Source organism: Bos mutus, chromosome 5, assembly GCF_027580195.1.
Source record: "Bos mutus isolate GX-2022 chromosome 5, NWIPB_WYAK_1.1, whole genome shotgun sequence".
Classification (NCBI taxonomy): domain Eukaryota; kingdom Metazoa; phylum Chordata; class Mammalia; order Artiodactyla; family Bovidae; genus Bos; species Bos mutus.
This window is the reverse complement of record NC_091621.1, coordinates 103823908-103846659: the sequence shown is the minus strand read 5'-3', so window position 1 is coordinate 103846659 and position 22752 is coordinate 103823908. Positions and strand designations below refer to the sequence as shown.

The window sequence follows — 22752 nt, the reverse complement described above, 5'->3', positions numbered from 1 at the left end:
GTGCTAAGATGGAGGCCCAGAAGCTGCCAGAGGGACAGTAGGGTGGGGGCGGTGGGGAGGGGGGCGGCGACTCTGAGCCTCCATTCAAATCTTGCGGCTCTTAACTTGGCTCTTCCACCCCTGAGTCTCCCAAATTGAAGAGGAGGAAGGTGTCCTTCCCTGCTCCCTGTCAAGGGTTGTTGTGAGAATTAATCACACGGTGGCCAGTATTTGCGTAGCAAGGCTGCGGCTTTCATTTTCTGTTTGAAAGCGTTTCTCTAAAGGGCAAAGTGCTAGAGACACGCGACCCAGCATTATCACCCTGAAAACTTGCCTGGCAACAGTGTATGGTTCTTATTGTTTATGTTCAACCCCTGAGTAGTAGTAATCATTTATCTTAGTCTTAAGATGAATTCTGTCGGTGGACTTATAATAGTTGTATTAGCAATAGGATCCCTTTCTATTTTGAAAGCAATAATTGGAAGATGCAGGAAAAGGCACGACAGGGAGAAATCGTTCAGCACCCGTGGAAGCTCTGGTCACATGTCCACAGATTTCCTTCAAGCCTGTCTTCTCTGCCTAGTCGTAGCATCTACTTTCCGATGACTCCACGGCACTTTTGGGCTGGGGCCACCTGGCCTCTTTGTGTTTCTGTTTTCCGGTGGCAGCGCCCAGCTCCAGGCCACCTCCTTCATGCAGGTCCTGGTGTTTGGGTAGAAGACCTCGGCTCTGTGGTCCCGGGGCTCCTTCCCCTGCCCTCCTGGGAGCCGTCAGCAGAAGGCCAGGCCGCCAGCGAGGCCCCAGGGCACAGCCCAGCCTCTCCTAGAGCCTCGGGGACAAGAGGCAAGCGGCCGAAAACACAGCCTCCCACGGTGCCCACGGTGGTGATGGCCAGCAGCTCGGCCGGGCCTCCTCCGAGCTGATCAGGGCTGGGTCGTGGGAGGACGGCAGGCACCCCGCGGCAGGCAGTGCTGAAAAGCGGGCCTGAGGTTTGAATTCTCCCAAAGAAAGCACCTCGGGCCAAAGCACTCCTCAGATGTGCAAAATTTCGACAGAGCTGTTGAGATAATGTTTCCAAGGTATTCAGCTCTCTGGTCCTGACCTAAACTCACCAAGTGGATGGCGGTTAGTGCCAAGTGACTCGGTAGGCACACAGAGGCCAGAGCTTTCATGCAAGGGCACAGTTCCCAAACGCTGTGTTGCAATCAGGCATGTGCCTCAGCTGGTCCCACAAACCCATCAGGCGAAAGTTCCAGAATTTGTGAGTTCATTGCTGCTACCGTGAAGTCTCCGTAGCTCTGTCTTGACCCCCTCAGATAACGCTGTGGCTTCAACGTCAGATTAACAATGGATCATGAAGAGATTTGTTAACAACCCATACCGCAGACAAACTTCACAGGCAAGGTCACTGGTCATAGTGTTAGTTATGGTACGGAAATACTAGCAAGAACTAAAGTTCTTGTAATAATAAAGGGGAGTTCTGGGGTGAATTATCACTTAACAGTATAATGGAATATTAATTATGTCACTGTTAAAATACTGTTGACAAAGAGTTTGTCAGCGCGTAGGGACATATGGGAGCCAATATTTCCCAAACAGTAAATATGTATGTAAATTATGCATTAATATTGTATGCATATGTTCACTGTTGGGAAGGAAATGCAACTGAATATTATTTTCTACATAATGGCATATAGGTGACTTTTCCTTTTCCCCTGTATTTTAGACTTGGATTATTTATACTTATTACTAAAATTATCTCTAAAATGTCTATCTTCATATTTTACTTTTAAATTACTTATGTTTTAGATTAGGCTGTGCCTTCTCTAAACATGTGGTATTTTTATAAGCAAGGAAAAATCATTTTTAAAGTTTTGTGAGTAGAAATCTAGACAAATGGCATATTTTCCTTCAGTAGTTGTGGATAGATGGCATGTAGCAGAAATATTCGTTAGGTCAACAAATATGTATAGTCAGTAAATAGTATTCGTTCTCTTATAAAAGATTTGTATGTTGATAGCTTATTAATCAAATCCTATATGAGTTTCCTAGTGAAACATATATACTTGAACAGCTAAGGCATAAAAATGTCAACTAGGATTTTGTTTGAACTTAAGAAGTATTTTTGTCCCCATAAACAACAGCATCAAGAAGTGGGGGAAAGGCGTTCTTATTCTTGGATGTTTGGTCCAATGACCTCCTCCCCACCCCGCCCCCCCATGGTTAGACTCTGCTTGATTTTGAGTTTGTGCTTTCTGCTCCTATTGCTTGTTCTGTGAGGGCGATTAAAAAGATCCTGCAAGTTCCTATCTGGAGAACCCAGATCTTGAATTCAGCATGCCAGATGATACACTGTGGTCGTTGGGTGGAAATCTTAGGGTTTATTTATACACTCATGTGCTTTCTTTTACAAGAAAGAAAGAAAAGGTGATTTTTCCCCCCAGCTTGTACTTCCCAGGACTTCTCTACCTCAACATATTATTTTTAAAATGTATGTTATTCTGCAGCCTTAAGTCACCTGCTGCTGGGCGGTGCATCTCTGTGTACAGACAAGAGGCAGGGCATTTTCTTTTAACCCTCACGCTGCAGGATGGTGTGACCTGAGAAACGCTGTCCGTGTTTGCATCTAAAAACATCAGCCTTCAAGCAAGTGCCATTTGCTGTCCCATAAAATGAATTAAATGAATTCCCCGGACCAGCAGTGTTGGAAAGGGTCGGGAAATCGATGACTCCCTGCCCGAGGTTGGTTTACAAGGCCCGGTGGAGGGGCGGGCGGTTCCCAGAGTGACCCCCTCCCGGGCCGCCACGGGGCGCAGGTGAGCCGGGCCCCGGGGCCCCTCGGATGGCTGCCCGCGCGCGCTGACCCGCGGCCTGCGTATCCCCGCCGGCTGCGCCGGTCGGGGCGGCCCAGGCGGCGGAGGACCCGGGGAAGGGCTGGTGGGGAGGCGCCCGGCTGGGAGGTCCCGGGGCCTCCGGGGCGCGACCCTCTAATCCGCTTTAGTCACTATATTGTGCGCTTCGCTCGGGCAGAGTAAACAAGGCGGGCCCACCGGGCAGCGGCCGGCGGCCCGCGACTCCCTGACCCCAGGGTCGCGCCCTTTGTTCGCCCTCAATGGGGCCGCCCCGCCGCCAGCCCGCGGCTAATTGGGGCGCGTGCCGCCGCCGCGACCCCGGCCCCGCCTCGGACCTGGACTCGGACAGGCCCTCCGACCCCGGCCCTGGGCACCCTGGCGCGCATCCGTTCCGGCGGGCGCTCGGACCCCTGCTCGGACCCAGATCCTTGCCTGCCGGACCCGCCCCGGACTGACTCCAGGACCCCCAGCCACGTGGACCCGGCCGCCGCCCCGCTCCCCACCCGATGCGGACCCCAGGCCCCAGATCTGCCCGGCCCTGGCCCCGCCCGGAGGAGGCGCACGAGGCCGCCCAGCCTCAGGGCTGTGCGGACCCGCCCGGAGGAGAATAGCCCCGGCCCCCACTGCCCGCCCAGGTCGCCGATGCGCCGGTTCGACGACGGACCCCAGGCGGCCGCAGCCCGGTCCAGCCGGCGCCCGGCTGGAGGCGCCTCGGCAGGGCCTTTAGGGACCGCAAGCCGCCCGCCGAGGTGCGGAGGAGGGTCTGCGGTGCCAAGTTTTCCTTTCTGCCCGCCTCGGTTTCTCTGGGCATCCTGCCGTCGGAAAAGCAGAGGTGCTCCAGGAGGGCCTAGTCCAGAGTCCTCAGCGGGGACACAGGGACCTTCCGACGCTTCTGCTCTGGGATGCGGGCCCCACCCCTCCCAGCCCTGCCTTCTCCTCCAAATCACTGCCTTACGGAGGCCCCGGCAGGTCCAGGTGAACCCTCAGGCAGGACGTGCTGAAGGAGTTGAGGTGACACTCAGCTAGAGCGTTGTCCCCTGCGTTCTTTGTTTTTTCCTCCAGTGCTGGACAGGGTTATAATTTTTATCCCAAGCAGCTTTTGAGACTTAGCGCCTTGTAACCTTTTTCAAAAATTTTTAAACGTTTTGTCTTTTTTTCTTTTTTAAGCCTGTTTTCTTGTAATTAAGTGTAAAAAGAAAGCAAGTGGAAGGAGTCTTGGAAGACTTTGCCTTTGAAAATGAACAGGGCGGAGGCTTCAAGTTCTTGGCCAAGCCAGACCCTCTGGCCTGTGCCTCATTGTGTTCTGTGGGTTTTGTTCACCTGGCTTTGCCGAGGAAACTATAAAATGCTGAGTTTGTTTCTGAGCTGGTCGTTTGTGAGGTGCAATATTCTGAGATGGAAGTTGGCTTTGGGGGAAGACCTGCTGTCCTGAGGGTGATCTGGTGGGGTCAGCGTGTACCAGGAGCCCCGGGAGGAGGCAGGCGCAAGGAAGCTTCTCCCCGTGGTGCAGGTCTCTGCTGGAGAGGGCAACACCATGGCGACTGGCCCTGCTGGCATCACCTTCAGTCCAACCATTTCCCAAATAAAGCTGGTTCCCTCTTTCTTTACCCCTTCCCTGTGGTCCTGGCCCCTCCCCAACCGTGGCAGTTTCCCCCGTGCTTTCCCGTTTCTGAGAAGCAGGAACCATCTGACGGGAACGCATGTGCCCCTGCAGACCGCTGGCATCTGGGCACGGGACCTTGGCCACCCCTCCAGAAAAGAGCTGCCCCTGGAGCCTCTCCACAGGGAGCCGGTCATTAGGGATGCTCGCTTTGAGGTTCTCTCAGGCCGTCCTCGTCACCCGTTTGGCCTTTTACATTGAGACTATGGGGTGGGACCTGCCGGGTTCACAGAGGGCCGGAAGCCAAGGAAGGCTTGGGTGGGGGCTCGGCGCTTTCCTGGCTGTGTGGTGGGGGAGTCTCTGGTTGTGGGGTGTTGGCACCCCAGCAAAAGGGATGGTGAACAGGGGGCACTCTGACCCCTCAGCTCAGGTGAGGCGGCTTTGTTCCGAGGACTCTGGCAGGCCCAGCTCGGGTGCGATTTTACACCAGGATGTTGGTTGGTCCAGCCCAGCTTTGAGGGTGATGCACCTGGCGGGGAAGGGTGGACGCCTCAGATGACCAGAGCTGGTTGTGGAAGGCGGGAGATTGCCCAAGCTGGCCAGCTAAGGCAGTCCTGGGACCCAGATTTCAATGGAGCTCTGTTTTTCCTGGGAACTGTTCTTACATATATATATACATATATACACACACACACATATATATAAAAGCCTGAGTGTGCATGAGTGTGAAGGGGTGGCGGTGATATTTTCTGTTAAAAAAGAAAAAGCAAAAATAATGAAGCAATGTGTGTGGCCTCTGCGACGCTGGGCCAGAGTCACTGTTCCAGCCACGTGTGCCTCAGTTTCTCTCGTTTTTAAGGAGGTTTGACCATTCTTGTTCTGTCTGCCACTCGGGCTGTGAGGATCACGTGGGACGGGGTTCGGAACTCGCCTTGTAAGTGACGAGATGCTTGCTACACACTCACACGAAATACTGTCCTGCTACCTTAGCAAAAATCTTCACTTTGAGTCGTTGCTTTCTGAAACTGTTTTGTGATACCTGGCACTGACTAAATGCTTGGGGTGCTTTGGTTGATTTGAACTGTATCAAAAACCCTGTGCGGTGATGCGAGCCGGGTGTGGGCTGCGCGTGGGGAGAGTCTGGACAAGATACGAAGCATCCTGGTGCCCTCAAGGCCTTCAATCCTGTCAGCAAGATGGCCCCCAATTTGGAGGATTGGACTGCATGCTTTGGAGACCCTCCTCTTCCTGGCATCTTTACCGAGTGCCTGGGCACATTCATCCCAGGGTCCACGGCTCTGTCTGCAGCCTCACCCAGCCTGGCTTAGGTAGTGATATTTGGGGCGTGAACCCCAGCCTGACCTCCTCTGTGAGGGATCAGGCTCACCCAGCTTCAGAGCTACAGGCCGGAGAACACGCCCCGGCCCCGGGCCCTAGCCGCGCTGCCCGAAGCTGGCCTGGCCGCTTTAGTCCTGACTATGCCGAATGAGGTCAGCTTGGTTTCCCATTCACAAAACACAATTTTTTTTTTAATTACAGGGAAAGTTTTTCTATATCTGAGGTCTGTCCTTCATGCCTACAGCAGGTTATGTTTTCACTGGCTTTTGGTGTTTGCACGTGTGTCGTGATACGAGTGATCCCCCCAAAAATACAGGTAGGGCCTGCCCTTCCTCTGGGCTCAGCGCTGGCCACCAGGACCTCAGGGGAGCCCACAAGCTGTAAGAGCCGCAAAACCTATGTCCCTACACACACACGTACACGTGGACACACACACATACATGGGAGTCCACGCGTGTGCACGCACATGCACACGTCCCAGGATATTATCTTCATGCTGCCAATGTTTTAATGTTCTAATATTCAAGTTTGAGGCAGCGACAGGCTGTCTTGAAAGGCTCGTTCAGCCTGTCTGCCTTGGAGCTATTTTATTTATAAGTCTTCTTGTCACGTCAAAGAGCTCTGTGTTTCTCGCAGGCTGTGTTCGGGTGGTTGAGTGTTTTGGCTTTTGGCTACAGCTGGTTAATTTTTCCGAATCTGTAGATCCAGGTGTGCGCTGAGAAGTTTTTTCCCAGCGCAAGAAGTTTGCCGGTGAGCCTTGGGGTCCTCCTAGAAATGTGTGTGTGAGAGACTGCCAATCTCGGAGAGGTTGTGAGTGAGAGGAGGAGGTGGCCGTGCCTGCGTCCACAGCCTCCCCTCAGACGCCGAGTCTGGGAAGGACTTTGGAAGCAGAATCTTGTAGCTTGTTTAGAATACAGAGCTGAAAAACGGGTGAATGGCTGAAACGTTAGCAACTACATTGACGGGAGTTGAAAATCCCTCTCTCTGAACATCGTTGGAAGCCAGGCACAGCCGTGAAAACGCTTGTCCACATCTCTGGTTGTTTTCAAATATATCTAAAAAATATATGTTCATCATGTAAAAATTATTTAGACCCTTATTTTCAAGTCTAATATCATCCACTGTCTGATTGCTTACATGACCTCTTTCTTTTGGTTAAAAAAAAAAAATGAACTTCGTGTTTCTTTAAAATTAGGAATTACACCAAAAGTTGCTCTATAAATAGCAAGAAACAAAACAGAACCAAAGCACTGACTTTCTTTTTTAGTATTTTATTTTGCAGCCATTAAATATTATCTTGTCTTGCAGTGATAAATTTAGGTGAGACATTTTTTCACTTTTTATAGAAAGGGCATATGTGAAAAATCCAACCTTAATATTATCTTTCTGTTAACCAGATCTAAAAACTATAATATTTATACATAGTCAGGAAAATGAAACTGTCATTATGCATAAGGTGAAGTACTTGTGCTGTGTGAAATCATGTTAGAGTTTAAAAAAAAAATGGGAATATTTCAATAAATAAGACCAGTGTGGTCAAATTTCAAACAATTTGTAATTGACACTCCCGTTCCCTAAGTCCTTCTTTCTGTATGGATTCATTTTGCGGGCAGTTTAGGTCTTGCTGTAGTCATTTTAAAGATGTAATCTGTGAAATCTTTATTTAAAAAACAAGTTCCTGCTATGCCTTGCAATTTAGCAGTGAACCATCTGAATTCTAAATCAGGGTTTTTTCCTTTCTTTTTTTCTTTATTCTAGACGGGTTATAATTTATCTAGCTCACTGAAGGACTAAGAAATGATATTAAAATTCCCATTTTGTCTGTGGGGAGGAAAAAGAATTCGATAATGATCTTCATTAGCATTTCAGCATTATTTAAACTAAAAAAAATATAAACATTTGACAGTTTTAAAAATTACTTTCAATTCTTAATTGCTAAATTCTGCTTAGATATAATTCTAAAAGAATAATGACTAATAATGACTATCAGTCTCCTACAAAGTATTGATAAGATATGAAAAGTACTTCCAAAAAATCGATACTTTTCAACCATGAAAGGAAGGCATTCCTTGAAAACTGAGGGAGTGAAATTCTTTTCAGATTTTCTGATGTCTTTTAGTTCTTGTGGAAATTAGTACCTCCTTCTACCAGAAACTGTTACAGTTCAAATTCTAATATATCTTTAATTGCTAAAAAAAAAAAAAAATTGCTATGAGCCACACAATAAATTCTTTAGAAAAATGTTAATTTCCCAATTTATGATGATTCCATTTTAGAAATTGCAGAATTGAGCAACCTAAATACATAAATTCATCACCCACATCTTTTTGAAAGGTAATTTTGATGTTTTAAAAAATTTAGTTTGTGCTGTGCTTTTTCTCATTCCTTATAGGAAGCCAGGAATATAGCTTTGGCATTTGAAACATGCATATATAACCAGGGATACTGGCCCATCTTCTTTAATTCGTATTTTCTGATTTGTGCTTCTTACTATTTTGGAATGGAAAAGATGCATTGTAATTTCTCATTGGTAAGAGGAAATTTCTCATACTAACACATATGTATTATATACAGTATATTCACATATTTATATCCATGATCGAACACACACTTATTTTAGACTTCTAGGTTTTGGATGCTCTCCTTTTAATCGAAAAATATTAACTCCTTAAAGAATGGCCTCGGGGTTAATAGACTTTTTTGATACACACGCACAGGTGACATTACGGACGTGAACATGTAGATTTCCAAAGTGTGTTTAATACGATGAAACAGCCACTCACAGAAGCTTTCTGACCAGACAGGTGGCTGCGTGGTGTGGCGCTCCGCCCGTCAGCCGCGCATCGCTGTCGGAAGCGGGCACACCGAGTCTGTTCTTTGTGTGTGTATATTTTTTTAAAAAAGAAAGAAAACACAGAAGTGCCCTGCCAGCATGCTTCTTTTGTGGGGACGAGGGCTGGCTACCAATGCAGTATCCTGCCCTGTGCTCTGTCCCTCAGAGATGCTTGTCCCGTGCCCAGAGTTCCTTTCTATTGTTCGTTAACTCAAAAACCAAGTAACCTAAAGCAAAAGGTTCTGAAAAATGCTTCTTTACGTTTGGAAGGAAAGAATCCTTTCTATGGATACTTGCTCACTTTTCCTTAACCACCCTGAGACCATACTGTTTTACTCACCTGAAGGCTTCTGTCCCCTCTATAAAAAAAAAAAAAAAAAAAGCTTACCTAAGGTAAATTGATGCTAATAGGTTTGCAGGTAAATAATTGAGAGTTAAAATGAAGGCTTCAGAAAGCAAGGGTACAAGTTATTACGAAATAGATGGATCAAAATGGAATCCCAAACCTACAAACTGCTCTGTGACAAAGGCAAACGGGAAAAGAAAACAGGGAGCCAGGGCTGCTTTTCAGCACGGTGCCCAGAGCTCTGCAGAGGCTGCCCAAAAGGGCACTGTCTGGGATGACTGGAAGGGTGGCATCTGACCCACGAGCGGCCGCAAACTGGCCACCTCCGGTTTACTGGGCTAGTTTTTAAAGCATCAGAGCCTTGGGGTGGGCAAGTCGAACGTCTAAAACCCAAGTGAACATGTAAGTTTTCACTCACACTCCATCCTGCTTACTTTAATTAGATTAAATGCATCTGTTTACCAAGTCCTGCTAATGCTTTGGACACCGAAAATTTTAAAGTATTAAGTGTCGCTAGGTTAAGAACAGGGAAACCAAACTCAAGCGACCCGGCCTTGCGAGGCTGGACTGTGGCCGAAAGCTGTGCTGGGCACGGCAGGAAGTGGCCGGCCGCATTCCCATTAGGCACATCTTGGGAGAAATCAGGAAAAAATAACTGTATAAGGCTGATACTATAAACATCCTGGTATAGCGAGAGCCCTCCTATGACTTATTTTTCAAATATCTGACCACGGGCATGGTGCAGCCCACAAGCAAGAGACCAGGTTCTTCCTCCAAGAAAGCTGTTCATCAGAATATTCACCCAACAAAGTCAATTTCCATGTTTCCTCTTTGCTAATGTGAGCGCCCTTTTAAAATTTATTTACTTTGAATAATCCAATATGATAGCGAGTTGGAAAAAGACTTTACAAACCTGAAACCTTAAAAAATACCCAACAGAACAACAGGAATGCTGTTATTTTCCTTACGTAAAGCAGAATTTGATTTCTGAATTTGCAACCAAATTATATGTAAATCCTTGCCAAGTATAGAGAGGATAAAAAAGTGTGTGTTCTTGGATATTATTCTGACTCACCCAATTTCTTGTTTTACCAAATAAAAATTGGGAGGAGGAAAAATTAACTTATTACTGTGTGTGAGAGCAAGAAAAAAAAAAAACAGCTAATAAAAAGATTAGCAAGCCAGTACGATTATACAATGATTTCAGGTGAAAATTACAAAGCTAATATCTTGGCATTTAGTCATTGCCTTCATAATGATACAGTTGTCAAATCGGTATTTGTGCCAATGGAACAAGACTTGTAAGTGACATAATGGAAGATAATCTTTTTCTTTGTGGCTTTTTAAATTCAGTGTTTTAATCCACCCATTTAATCACACAACATATATCACATTAGTTATAATATTTATAGTGTTTAGGAGAGTGATTATAAATAGATTATAGCGTGGTGGTTGAATGTATTGGTTATAGTATTTGTCTGTGTGTGTGTGTGTGTGTGTGAATTTATCTCAAAGGTATGCAGCCTTTCTGGAGTTTGCACTTGGGAATGGTTTTCCGTGAGAAGAGTCACCAGATATTTATTTTCAAAATCTCCATTTGGTCCTTACCAAGCTTGCTCATTATTTTGGAAAAACAGAGATTTGGTATTAAAAGGGCCCGGTACGTCCAGTGTTTAGGTCTCTGTATCCAGCCTGGTTTCTGAGGCATTTCTGTTGCTCTAGAGTCCCCAAGTTGCTAAACCACAAAATGTCTTTAATATGTTTTTTATAAAGGAGTTGAACCATACAGTAAAGATGGGGAAAGGGGGACTTTATAATGGCAGTTAGTGGTCGGGTTCTTCCTTGGTGTGGCCAGAGCAGGAGGGGGTGACGGCAGGGTCTGTGTGGCTTGGGCGGGGGCGCCTTGCAGTGCTCATCTCGTGGGAATGTGCCCTCTTCCCCCACATGTCCTGGTCAGGGCTGGGAACTGTCATAGTGGAGAAAATTATAAAGGACTGCGCTAAGGAGAGATTGGTTTTTCCTGCCGTCTTGTTGGAACGTGGCTACGGCTGCTGGGAGTCCTTTTCTGAGGAAGGGGAGCACAGAATTCCTGGGCTTCCCAAGGGGACCCCACAGCCCTGGAAGCTGGGAAGGGTCACCTCGGACCTTCCTCGGAGCAGGAGCAAAACCCACCCCATCGTGGAGCCACCCCAGCTTGGGCCCTCTCTCTTGGTGTCAGCAGCCGTAGAAAGTGAAAGTTGGTCAGGGTTTCGGTGAAAAGATTAACCAGAAAACATTTCCACTCCACTCTCTAAAACTGAATTTTCTCATGGCTGGGGATGGGGGTGGGGGGTGGAATGTCTGTCCCTACAAAGAAGAGGCCATTAGGAAGATTCTAACACACAAGAAAGTAATTTTGGAAGATTTCTTAATCCATCCTATTTCCCTCCTCCTTCCCTTCCTCCTCCCCACATCGTATATATCATGCGGTGGTGGCAGTCATGTGTGTGTGTGTCTAGCACGATTCAATGCCAAGGTCAGGGTGGGCCTAGGGAGCCTCCTAGGTGGGTTGGTGGGCAAGGGAGGCCCTGGCCTGAGCTGCTCCGCCTGCCCCAGCCCAGCCTGGCACCATGGCGGGTACCCCCTGCCTGGGCAGTCCAGTGTGGAATGAAGTTTCCTGGGAAGCAGGGCCCACGAGGAACTTTTGAATTTACCAATGGCATAAAAAGTATATATATTTTTATGACAACGGGCAAGTTTTAATTGGTTGACAGAGATGGCGAGATGTGACGTCAAGGGACACTGGTTAGAATGCCAAGGCCGGCTGGGGTGGGGGGGTGGGGAGAGAGACAGGCACAGAGAGACACTGGGATGGGGCCCAGGAGGCCTCGTTTCTCTCCGGCCCCTGTCGCGGGCACTGGGGACAACCAGGTCCATTTGGCTCTGAGAGAGGGCATGCCCCGGGTAGGGGGATGGGGTCCAGGCAGGGTGGCCCTGTGTCTGCGTCCCCAAGCGCCAGGAATCACTCAGGCGCCCCTACGGAGAAGGCAAAAAAAAAAAAGCAGCTGTGGCCTTCTTGTCATTCTAACCAGGGTCCGGACCCTGGAGCCCCGGCCCGCTCACGACTGCGGCAGAGGGCGCGGGCAGGAACCGCGCGGCCCGGGGACAGCAGCGTCGTCGTCCGGCCCTGAGATAGCAAAGCTGCGGCCTAGAACTTCTCCCCGCAGCTCCTGCACCCTGGGCCGGGGATTGGGGGGTGGGGGTGGGGGTGGCAGGAAGTTGTTTCTGCGGGGAAGGAAGAGAGAGAGGTTGGAGCTGGGCAGCGGCTCCGGGCACGGTGCCCCCGCCCATTCCATGCCTTCTCCGGGCACCATGAGGGCCCCCCTGTGCCAGGCACCTTGCGGCCCCCATCTCTGGGTACAGCGCGCTGCCCCCTCCGTTGCACCAGATCCCCTGCACTTCGTCTTCCACCCCACTGGACCCCGCGCCCCTTCCGCAGCCCCGCAGGCAGGGTCGGGACAAGCCGCCGCGGGCTCCTCCTGGTGCGCACCGTGCCCTGGGGGAAGCCCGGTGCCACCCGCGATCCCAAGCCCTGTCCTAGAGCTTCGTCTAGAGCTCCGCGGCGAGCCCTAGCCTCGCAGGGAGGAGGCCGGAGGTGTAGCCGCCACTCCGCCGCGCGCTCTGGGCTGCGGTCAGGCCAGGGACCGTCGGTCCGCCCCGGGTCCCCAAGCCGGGCCCGAGCGTGCGCGCGCGCGCTCCGCTGCCCGCAATCATGGCAGCCGGCGCCTCGGAGCGCAGCCGCCGAGCGCGCTCCGGCCGCTGCCTCGGTGCCAGGGCGGCGGGGGCTGGCCGGGGCCCGGGCTTACGGGCCGCAGGGCGCGAAGCCGAAGGCTGATGAGTCTCCGCGACGCGGTGCCCCCAGCCCCGCGGGACCGCGCGGGCGGGGAGCCCCCGGGGCGGCGTGCCTGCGGGGGCGCGCACGCGGGGCTGCGGGGCGAGGCGCGGGGCCCGGGCGGCGAATCCGCGGCTCGCGCCGCCCGCCCCGCCCGCGCGCGCCGGGCCCGGGAGGAGGGTGCGCGGTGGAGGGGGAGTCGGGGAGGGGCCGCGCCGGGTCCTTGCCCGCAGCGGGCACGGCCGGGGGCCCCGGGAGGCCTTGTTGGTATTCCGGGCACAGCCGAAGCCCTGATCTCCCCGCGGAACTGGGGCGCCCGGGAGCGCTGCACGGCCGCCCCCCCCACCCCGGGCGGTTTCCCCCAGGCTGCGGGGCCGTAGGCGCCTCGCTTCCCCCGCCCGTCCCCTCCTCTCCAGGTCCCCCGGACCCCCTCCCCCGCCCTGATCCGGCGGCGAAGGGGTGGGCAGGGAAACGCGCTCTCTGGGACAGGTGCCAACTCCGAGACAAAAGACATAAAATAGGCGGCAACGGGGGAAGCGCGGCCGGCGCGCTCGGGCGGGGACGGAGGCGCCGCGGGGGCCGCATCCTCGGTGCCGACCGGGGAAAGTTTGGGAAGTCGCCGCGGCGGCTTCGCGGCGGCGGGGGACACGCGGGCCGGGCCGCCCTCCGCGCCGCGCTCGCCCTCTCCGCGCCGCTGCTGAATAATTCATGGCGCGGCCGCCGGCCATTAGCATGCACCGGGCGCGCGGCGCGTCTGTGCCCAGTCGCCGCCGCCGCCGCCGCGGCATTCGGCGCCCCGGCCGCGCTCGATGAGCGGCCGCGCGGAGGCCGAGCCCGCGCTGTCCCCGCGCTCACTCGCCGGTCCGCTGGCCGGCCGGCTCCCATTGTGCCCCGGGCCTGCGCCCCGGGCCGTCCGGTGACCGCCCGCGCCCCGCAGCGCGCCCGACGGCCGGGCGCTGGAAGTTCGGGCCCACGGCGCTCGCCCGCCCGCCCCGGGATGCACGTGAACTTGGAGAAAGTCGCGGGGCGCGCTGGCGCGGACCTCCGCGGCAGGGCGTGGGCGCCCCTGGCCCCGCGCGCTTTCGTTTTCGCCCCGGACAAAGGTCCTTCGCGGCGCAGGTCGCGGACGTGGAGACCGTGTCCTGCTGGTCACTCTGCGGGTTGGTCCGATCGTTCAACCCGGGGAAGTCGGAGCGAGAAGAGGACGAGCGGCGCGGTCGGAGCGCGGTGCGGGACCCAGGGAGTGGGGCCTGGCCGTGCGCTTCGCCCGCGCCGTCCCGGAGCTGTCCCGCCCTGGGAAGAGTTGTGGGACATGGCATGGCTTTGCTCTTTGCCCCTTTCGCCGCGTGAAGGGGAGAATCATTTTGGAAGCCAGAACTCGGACCGATGGGCCAGGGCCTGTGCAGCCGTGGGCGCGATAGCGCAGCGCCGGCTGCGTCCGAGCGCGATCCTCCGGCAAGGGCAGAGCTGCAGACCAGCGCGCCCCAGGCTCGGTCGGGTTCAAGGCGACTCTTGAGGACGGTAAGTGCATTTCTCACTTTCGCTACTTAGTGAATATTTAAATATTGATGAAGGGATTTCTAAGAAGAGCCCTTTTGTAGGGAAGGCCTTCCGCAGACCCGGGGACCTGGGAAGGAAGGTTGATCTTGGACCCGAAGCCGCCCCAGCTTGCAGCAACTCCATGGCCGTCGTTAAAATTCTGGAACTTGGAATTTGTGAAATACAGCTTTTAATCTCAGATGTGTGCCGGCCATTTGCCAGAGAGAATTTGGTTGAACACGTCAAATAGCAGGCCTCCTAAATAGAACACGAGGAAAAGAGAAAACAACAGTTTTTAGATCAGAGGGGTTCTGAAAGGTTGTTTGGAAGCCACGGCCCTTTCTTGAAAAACTGAAATCTTTCATTCACTTCCTAAACCATCAGTGCTGCTTCTTGTTTTATTTTCTCCCTGCTGGTCAGGCGTTTATGGAGAGCTGGTTTAGGGCGGCCCTGGGACTGGCCGCTCTGGCCCTTGAAGTGAAAGCCCCGAGTGCATGCTGTTGTTCATGGTGGCATAAAACAAAAATAACTCATAACTTTTCATAATAAATCCCTCTTTATAGATGGGTCACACACGGGCCCAGCCCACAGCCCTGGGGGATTTGTGGGGAGCAAGAAAGGGGTGAAGGAATGCATGTTTGCCGTAATTACAGGGTTTTAAGGTAACGCTGAAATTAATTTCTTCAAAGTTGGGCTTCAGAGGCCGTGGCCGTCTCTGTAGGCAGCACTGTGTTCATTTTATTTTAGTTCGTTGGGTTTAGCTGTTTGGGATTTTTAAGAAGCACGTTTGTGCTTGCGTGTTACCTACCCTGTTAAAATGAAACCCATAACTGGGAGATTAAACCCGCTTTTTAATATGATCGTATCACAGGTGCGATTTCCCCTTTACCCTGCCTCATCTTATTGATGTGGTTTGGACAACCTTGCGGGGTGCTTTGACCACAAAATAATGGGGAGGGGGGGCCTGTTTCCATAACTCCCCAGCGCTGTGAGCTGGCGCTCGGAGGCTGTGTTTCCGGGAACGTGGACAGAGGCCTGCGTAGCCCAGGCCTGCCTCATGCCTCCCCTCTCCCAGGGCTGCCTGGTTTCCAGAACCAAGAGGAGAACCCAGAGGAACGAAGAGCCGGTTTCAGTAAGGTCCTGCCCACCTGGCCCTGAGGCTGAAGGCTTGCTTCTGTGAACCACTGTAGAGCCATCCTCGCCATCTTTATAGCTAGGCCATCGCCCTTTACCCCAGTGCCCTGTTTTGAATTTGTCTTTATGACTTTATCAGAGGCAGTTAGCAGCCTTGAAACGCGGGGAGAGACACTGGGGACTGATCTCAGAAATGGAGGGTGGCTTGCCCCTCCGGCCAGGAGCTGACGCTGGCCGTGGTGTTGGCAGCGACAGGTTAGTAATTACAGAAAGCCCGGGTTCCGCTGGGGCCTTGCTTGTAAAATGCGGGAGACATTTTCCTGGGTCCACAGATGACCCGTAGTATAGCGCAGGATGGGCAAGCATGGTGTGGCTTTCTGCCCAGACTGTTGGGCATCCCCCGCGGTTAAAGCAGACCCCAAAACAAGGGGCGTTGGTAGCTCCCTCTGAGAGCCCACGGGCCAGACACTGGGAGCACGGAGAGGCCTCAGCATCCGAGGAGGCACCCTCAGGGCCACTCAGCTGGGGGCTACTGTTCATCCAGCTCCAGGGGCCCAGTGCCCGCCCCACGTGAGCCCCCAGCACAGGGGATGCACTGGGGCTGAGAGGCCACAGCCAACAGCCGGGCCGGCCCCACGGAGGGAGGCCCTGCCTTGGCACCACGCCGTCCTGTCCTGCCTTTGTCCTTGTCCTTAGGGCCAGCCCGATACCCTGGAGACTCTTCATGGAGACCCGAGTCCCGGCCAGGGGCTTCTTACTATGTGGGGAGGTCTTCTCACCACGCGGGGCGGTCTTCTCACCACATGGGGCGGTCTCATCCAGAGAAAATGCATTTTTGAGGATGTGTAGGTGACACAAAGTTCGGAAAATGAAACTGGCGCCTGCCTGGTTTTTCTCGTGGGGTTTTAGGGGAAGAATGTGCTAAGCAGGGGACAGGGTCTTAAGGACTGCAGTGGGCTGGCGGGAGGGTGGCCCTGGCACTCCTGTTTTTGTTTACAACCAGGGCCAGGCCCAGGGTGCCCCCTGGACCGCACTGAGTCTTTGCCATGCCCCACCTCTGGCCACTCGAGGCCCCCGATTCTGGCCCGGGGGGTTTCCAGGGTGCAGGTGGCACCGGCTGCCCAGTACGGGCAGTGGTGGTGACTAGCCCCCGCCCACAGTCAGGTCTCCCTGCTGCCTAAACAGGTACAGACAGCATCCTGCTCTGCTCAGCAGGACCAGCGGGAAGCTTTGCCACAGGGGGGACATTCGGGTCCCTGGAGTCTGCACCCAGCTGTGCTTGATGCCGTGAACGGGTCTCACTTGCTCCCATCTTCATCCTGGCGTGGACGAAGCCTGATGGGAAGGCGTCCCGTGGGGCCCAGGGAGGGGCGCAAGGGCTCTGCCCACCCTGATGGGCTCTCTGCCTGGGTGGGTAGGTGTTCCCTGGTGTCCAGGGTGACCGACGTGTGCCCTCGATGAGGGACAACGCTCGGGGAAGGAAGGAAGCCCCACGGACCAGGCAAGGAAACATCTTCAAACCAGCACGCCTGGCTGTTCTCAGGAGGGCGTTTCTGCGTGTTCAGGGAGCACAGAGGCGCCTCTGCAGTAACCCTGCCAAGTGCGGGCACGGCCGGGCCGCTCCAACCCAGCCCCCTGCCCCTGGCTCGCCGTGGGGCCCTGGACAAGTCCTGTCCCCTCCCGGGACTGCAGTCCACGCTCTAGAACAGGAATAAGAGCCCAGGCCTCGGAGGGTCCTTGGGAAGGTTTAGACGAGGTTATTTCCACAAACCCCAGTTGGGGCACGTGACAGGGACGCCATAAATGGCTGTCGTTGTAATTGTCTTCGTTGTAAATGGTAATCGCCATTTTTATTGCTAGTTGTTATTATATTTTTGAGCTTCTAAGAAACAGGGAAGCTAGTTTTGGTTTCGTTGGAAAGGACACCGGGGCGTTCACGACACACCCCTCCCCCCACCCTGCCCATAGTGAAAGTGAACCTTGGTGATTCCAAGGTGGACGACCAGGAGCTCCCGAGCCAGCGCCCTCCTCGTCATGGAGGCTTGGCTTAGGCACGTGCTCACGGAGGAGGTGCCCCTTCCTAGGCACCTTTTAAGAGTGGAACCTCCTCAAGGATGGCACTCACAAGGGAGCTGACCCTGGGGGGCTGACCAGGGAGAGACAAGGGCGACGTTCTGACCCAGGCGTCCAGGGTGCCCACGCCAGCCGCTGGTCGTCCTTGTCTGCAGTTCAGGTTGGCAGTTTGATGGGGCTTCATCACTCTGACAAGCTAATTGTTCTTTGACCCCATACGAACGTGCCTTTACGAAGATGCTTGCTTTAAGAGAGCTTTATCTCTTAGCTGATCATCCAGGAAGACCCAGAAAGATTGCCCTTTCTCAAAACATCTTGTCGGAACAAGAAAGAACCCCAGATGGCATCGGCCCTGCTTGCTGATGTTACGGAGCCGAGAAGAGAGAAAAAGCAACAATTGTCTCTGAGCAAAGACAATGGACCTTTTATATGAAATATTTATTTTCAGGGCCGACCGGTGTCCCGGTGGCTCGGCATCGCAGGCCCTGAGAACTCAGTCAGGGACGAGATGTACAGAAAAGGAAAAAAAAAGAGTCCCCTGACCTGTGATTCTTGGGGAATTTCAGTGGGAATGTCTGGCTTTCTTTACTGAGTGGCGTTTAAACTTTCATAAGTTTATTTTCTCCCCCTCTGTGATTTCTTCTGAAAGGCCGCTTGCAGGGGCCTGTTGGCACATAGCGGAAAGGCAGCCAGGCTTTGGACCGTGGGCTGGATGCAGCCTCGCTGGGGCCAGGCCTGGCTGGCCGTTGTCTGCTGGGGGGTGGGTTGCAGGACGGAAGTGGACTGGAGGAAGAAGGGTCCTTGCGGGGGTGGGGGTGAAAGGAAAGCCATCAAGAGCCAGTCTTGGACAGTATTTGTGATTCTCCGGCGTCCCTTACTTCTCCCCAAATCGCGTTGTCCGATGAACTTGGAATCTGCCAGCAGCTTATCAGAGAGTCTGGCCTGAATTGGCGAAGCCACACATAGGCCCCTCAACACCCTCCCCGACTGGACAGGCCTGGCCCAGGGTTCCTGCTGGATGGATGTTCTCTGAACTAACAGAACGAACAGACTTTTACTTGGAGGCCTGCTCTTGAGCCACCTCCCCTTTCCCTGCCTTGAGGCTCAAGTGGGGCTCATGTTGCTGACCCGGGTTCCTGATCAAGGTCCAGCTTCGCCGCAGCTAGGAAGGTGGCCTGGGAAGCGAGGCCCGGATCCCAGGCTCATATGAGGGGCCCCGGGAGGAACAGATGAGGCTGGGGCTTGTGACGGGAACACTGGGGCACCAGTTTTCCTGGTGTGGGGGGCCATTGGCCCAGACCCCTACTGGCTTAAGGGGTGCTCGGTCTGGTGGGTGAAGAGCAGGAGAGGGAGTGGCCCCCATCAGGGTAAGCAGCAGGGTTTCCTCTTTACCCAAAAGACTGTTGGCAAATTATATTATCTGGCTTCAAAAATGAGGATTTTTTTTTTTTTTAAAGGCAACAAAACAAACCTACTGTTGCATCTTTTTAAAAAAAAAAATCCTGGAACCTCTTAAATGGGGTCTGTTTCACTTTCTGCATTAACGCCCCCCCCAAAAAAATGTAATGAAGAGTTCTCTTTGGGTGGGGGTGGGGTCAGGGGCAGGGGGCACCTATAATAGGCTCCAAGCCCATGCTTGGAGTTGATAAAATGGAAAAGGCTGAAACTCCTTCCCATGAGGCAGGACAACCCTAAAACACAGATTTTATTTACTTTTTTTTTTTTTGGAGAAGGGTTTTGTAAGTAAAAGGCTGCAAAGTCTTCCTGTGAAATTTTGGATGGAATTGTGTTGTTTCAAGACTCTGGATTCAGGAGTCTTGCCTTTAGGGACGGCTCAGAAATCCTGTGGATGGGTAAATCTGCTGGCCGGGCCCACTGTTGTGAATCAGTGGCTAAGAGGTTTTCTGAGCAGAGATGTGGCCAGCAGGGGCGGTGGTTATTATCGCTAAATGAGCCTGGCAGTTGTGGTTAGAAAATGTGTGCATGGGGCTTCCAGAGCAAAGCCCAAAGTTTCTCTCTCTGTTTTTGGAGTAATGGAATTTCCCCTTAAGGTGGGTGGGGGGAAGCATGTTGTCTCTGCTGCCTTCGGTTTCCGACGCTGGGGCCAGGTTTTTAGGTGAATCACCCTTCCTTAAATTCTAGGATTTGAGATGGTTGGGAAGTTTAGCTGAAATATTACCTGCTGATTTGGGGCTCTTAAATCTAGATTCGCCTTTCATGTGTTTAAGAGCGATATTTACATTCAAATCAGCCTTTTATAATTACATTTTAAATTATAATGAAATGATGGAGCCAGGGCTTGTCTTCCATATGTTTTAACTGTGAGAGATGCTCTGGTGGGCTGCACATCACGTCACAGCCCTGGGCTCCACGCAGGCGTGAGCAGGCATCGGACACGCAGGTGTTGGCCTGCAGGGCCACACGTGTGTCCTGAGCATGCCCGAGGGCGTGCATGTCACCTGCGGGGCCCTCCCCAGGCTCCCGGGAGGAGAAGGGCTTATGGATAATTCTGACCCCAGCATGGCGGCGATGTTGCCAAACCTCGTGGCATTGGGATCCCTCCCGGAAGGGCCTGGCTCGGGCCTGGCTGCTCTCTTGGGTCTTGAGCCCCATGCGGACCCACAGGCCTTGGGGACGGAGGCCTTGATCTCCTGGGTGGCCAGCTGGGCACTTCTGGGGGTGCTGTGTGTGCCCAGTGGGGGAGGGGCGCCCTAACCCAGGTTCTGCCTCCTCTGCCTTGTTGGGGCGGCCCCCCCCACCTGCAGTTTTCCGTGGCTTCCCCCACAGAGCACGGGGGACCCTCTCCTCCCGGGCCCAGGCTGTTGGCAGCCATGCCACGCGGTTCCTGGAATGGAATTCCCGGCGTTCCTGGTCAGGCGCGTGGCATTGGAATCCTACCTGCTTTGTCTCTGGCATCAGCTGGTGAGCTGGTCACGTGGCCGTGTGCGTGAGCCCAGAGCCCAAGGACCAGCGGGCTCCTCCCGCCGCTTCCCTCTCGCTCCCCTTCTTGTGCCTGTGCCCCGGGCACGGCTGTCTCATGCAACTGTAAAGCGGTGTTAAAACACACTCCAGGCAGCCGGGGTGCAGCAGGAGCTCGGTCCACGGAAAGGCCTGGAAGCCAGGGGAGCCGCCCCGGGGACCCCTGAGCAAACTCCGGCCGTGGCGGCCTGGCCTCGGTCCCTGCACGCCGTCCCTTCTGCCCCCAGAGCTGGCTCTGCTTGCCTGGGGGCCCTACCCACACACACAGCCTGCTGGCCCGCCCTGCGGGGGGACAGCCAGGTGGTCATCGCCTCAGTTCTGGGCCACAGAAAGGTCCAAAGGAGAGACCGGGTGGACCGGCCGGCCACGCGTTCACGGCCCGGAGCCCACAGAGAGGCCTGAGGGTCTGATAGCTCTCCAGGTGGAAGTGCCTCTCTTAGCGCCTCAGGCCCACTGACCCGGCCCGGGTGGCCATACCTCTCTGTGCTGGATTTGCCCGGGTGAGACCCGTGGGTTTGTGGCGGTCTGGGTAGGGTGTGGTGACGGGCCCTCATCGTGGCCAGGCTGAGCGTTCCTCACTGTGTCATCACGGCAGCCCCGAGTGGCCGGAGCCGAGACCCCAGCCCGGGTACTGATGGGGAAACTGAGGCTGGGAAGGGCTGCATGGCCTGCCTGGGGCTTGGTGGCCGCTGGGACCCAGAGCTGGGGTTCGGGGCGGTGGTGCGGCTGCGAGGGCATCGGCTAGAGGGGGCTTGCTCTGGGGGGCCCCCGGGGAGCCTGGCCGGGGTGCTGGCTGCCGCCTGCCCCCAGGCCGGGAACAATGCGGCCTCTATCCCCCGAGCCGGCCAGCCAGGCGGGCCTCCCGCAACATGGCGCCCGGGGCCGCGCCGCCTGTCCACGGGGAGGGCTGGCGCCCGGACCAGCCCGGCCCCCCGCGTCCTCCCCGGGCCGGCCTCGCAGTGGCCAGACGCCGCGGCCGCCCCCTTCCTCCCCCGCTGGGCCGGCCCCGGCCCCCTCCCGCCGGCGATGGGTTTGGGGGTCCGGCCCACCCGCCGCTGCCACGTCTGCCACCCTCCCAGCACCCACGAGCATCTTTCAAAAATTCCCGGTGGGCGGGGCCGAGCCGCAGCGGCCGCCTCTGGCCCCCCCTCCCCGGCAGCCAGTGCCAGAGGAGAGCAGGAGACAAAAGTAGCATTTTCCTCGCCCTCCTGGGCTGGCGGCGGGGCCTCCCCAGCGCCCTCGGCTCCTGGCCGGCCTGCCTCCGGGTTGCCGGGGTGGCCGAGGCCGCGGCCACGCCGGCCGGGACCGAGGGGACCGGTGGACGCCGGTGGCCACAGCCGAGGCGCCTGAGGGCTGGCGCCCGGGCCGGCCCTTCTCTGCCTGCCGCGGGGCCTGGCTGGGGCGACGGCCGCCGCCTTCACTGCCTTGCTGTGGACCAGCTCTCCGTCCTCCTGCGCCCGGTAAGTCTCCCTCCTCTTCAGTCCTCTCCGCGCTGGAGATGAGCTGGGGGCTCTCCATCTTGTGCCTGCTACGTTTGCTTCTCTCTAATTGGTTACCCGAAATTCAAAATCCTATTTCAGATCCCCACCCCCCACCATCTTCAGTGAAGTAAGCCCTTCCAAAAACTGCAGGGAAGAGGCAGAAGCCAAACCCATTTATTTTTAAGATCCAAAGCTACAGGGCGTTTGAAATCACAATAAAAATGAATGTTTGTTATTTCACAGTAGCTGCATGTTCAATTATAATTTGAACGAATGTTTCGGGAGGTATTAATAGGCACGGCCTTACTCTTTCATGCTCACTTGTACCAGTTTTATTTTCATTTTTATTTTTGGAGGGGGGAGATCTCATTATTGTTGTTCTGATAATTTTAATTTTTGGCCACACCAGGAGTGGCAAAGGGAAAAAACACCAGAAACATCCACGGTCTCCCCAGCCAACTCCTCAGAAGGCAGGGCCAGGCGGGCACACGGGAGGCTGGATTCTGCCTTGAGAAACAGAGGCCCTTTCATTTTGTCCGGCGTCTTTAATGCTGCCATATCCACAGTTTAGCGATCCAGTTTCTTTCTCCCTTTTATTTTATTTTATTTTTGGGGAGGGTAAGAAAAGGAAGCTGTTTTCAGCTCTCAGCTTAGTGTGGGAAGATCTCGTAGGTTGTTTTAGGCTTTGTTTTCTAAGCACTTATTTAAGCCAGGGGTTCCAGCTAAC

At 54.2% G+C, this 22752-nt stretch overlaps 1 protein-coding gene across 9 annotated transcripts in view; it reads left to right on the top strand.

The window, feature by feature from the left end:
- The window catches only part of LOC138987974 (uncharacterized), a 63874-nt gene that overhangs the window by 13394 nt on the left and 27728 nt on the right, over positions 1-22752 (top strand). For 2 of the 9 annotated variants that reach the window (XM_070371441.1, XM_070371442.1), the window contains exon 1: positions 15439-22004. The exons of 6 other annotated variants lie outside the window; for them this stretch is intronic. In XM_070371441.1, the coding sequence (XP_070227542.1) occupies positions 21414-22004 (591 nt within the window). In that variant the 5' untranslated portion in view covers positions 15439-21413. Of the gene's footprint in view, positions 1-2568; positions 4586-15438; positions 22005-22752 lie in introns of those variants that run through there. One more of the 9 variants, XR_011464302.1, reaches the window with a different exon arrangement.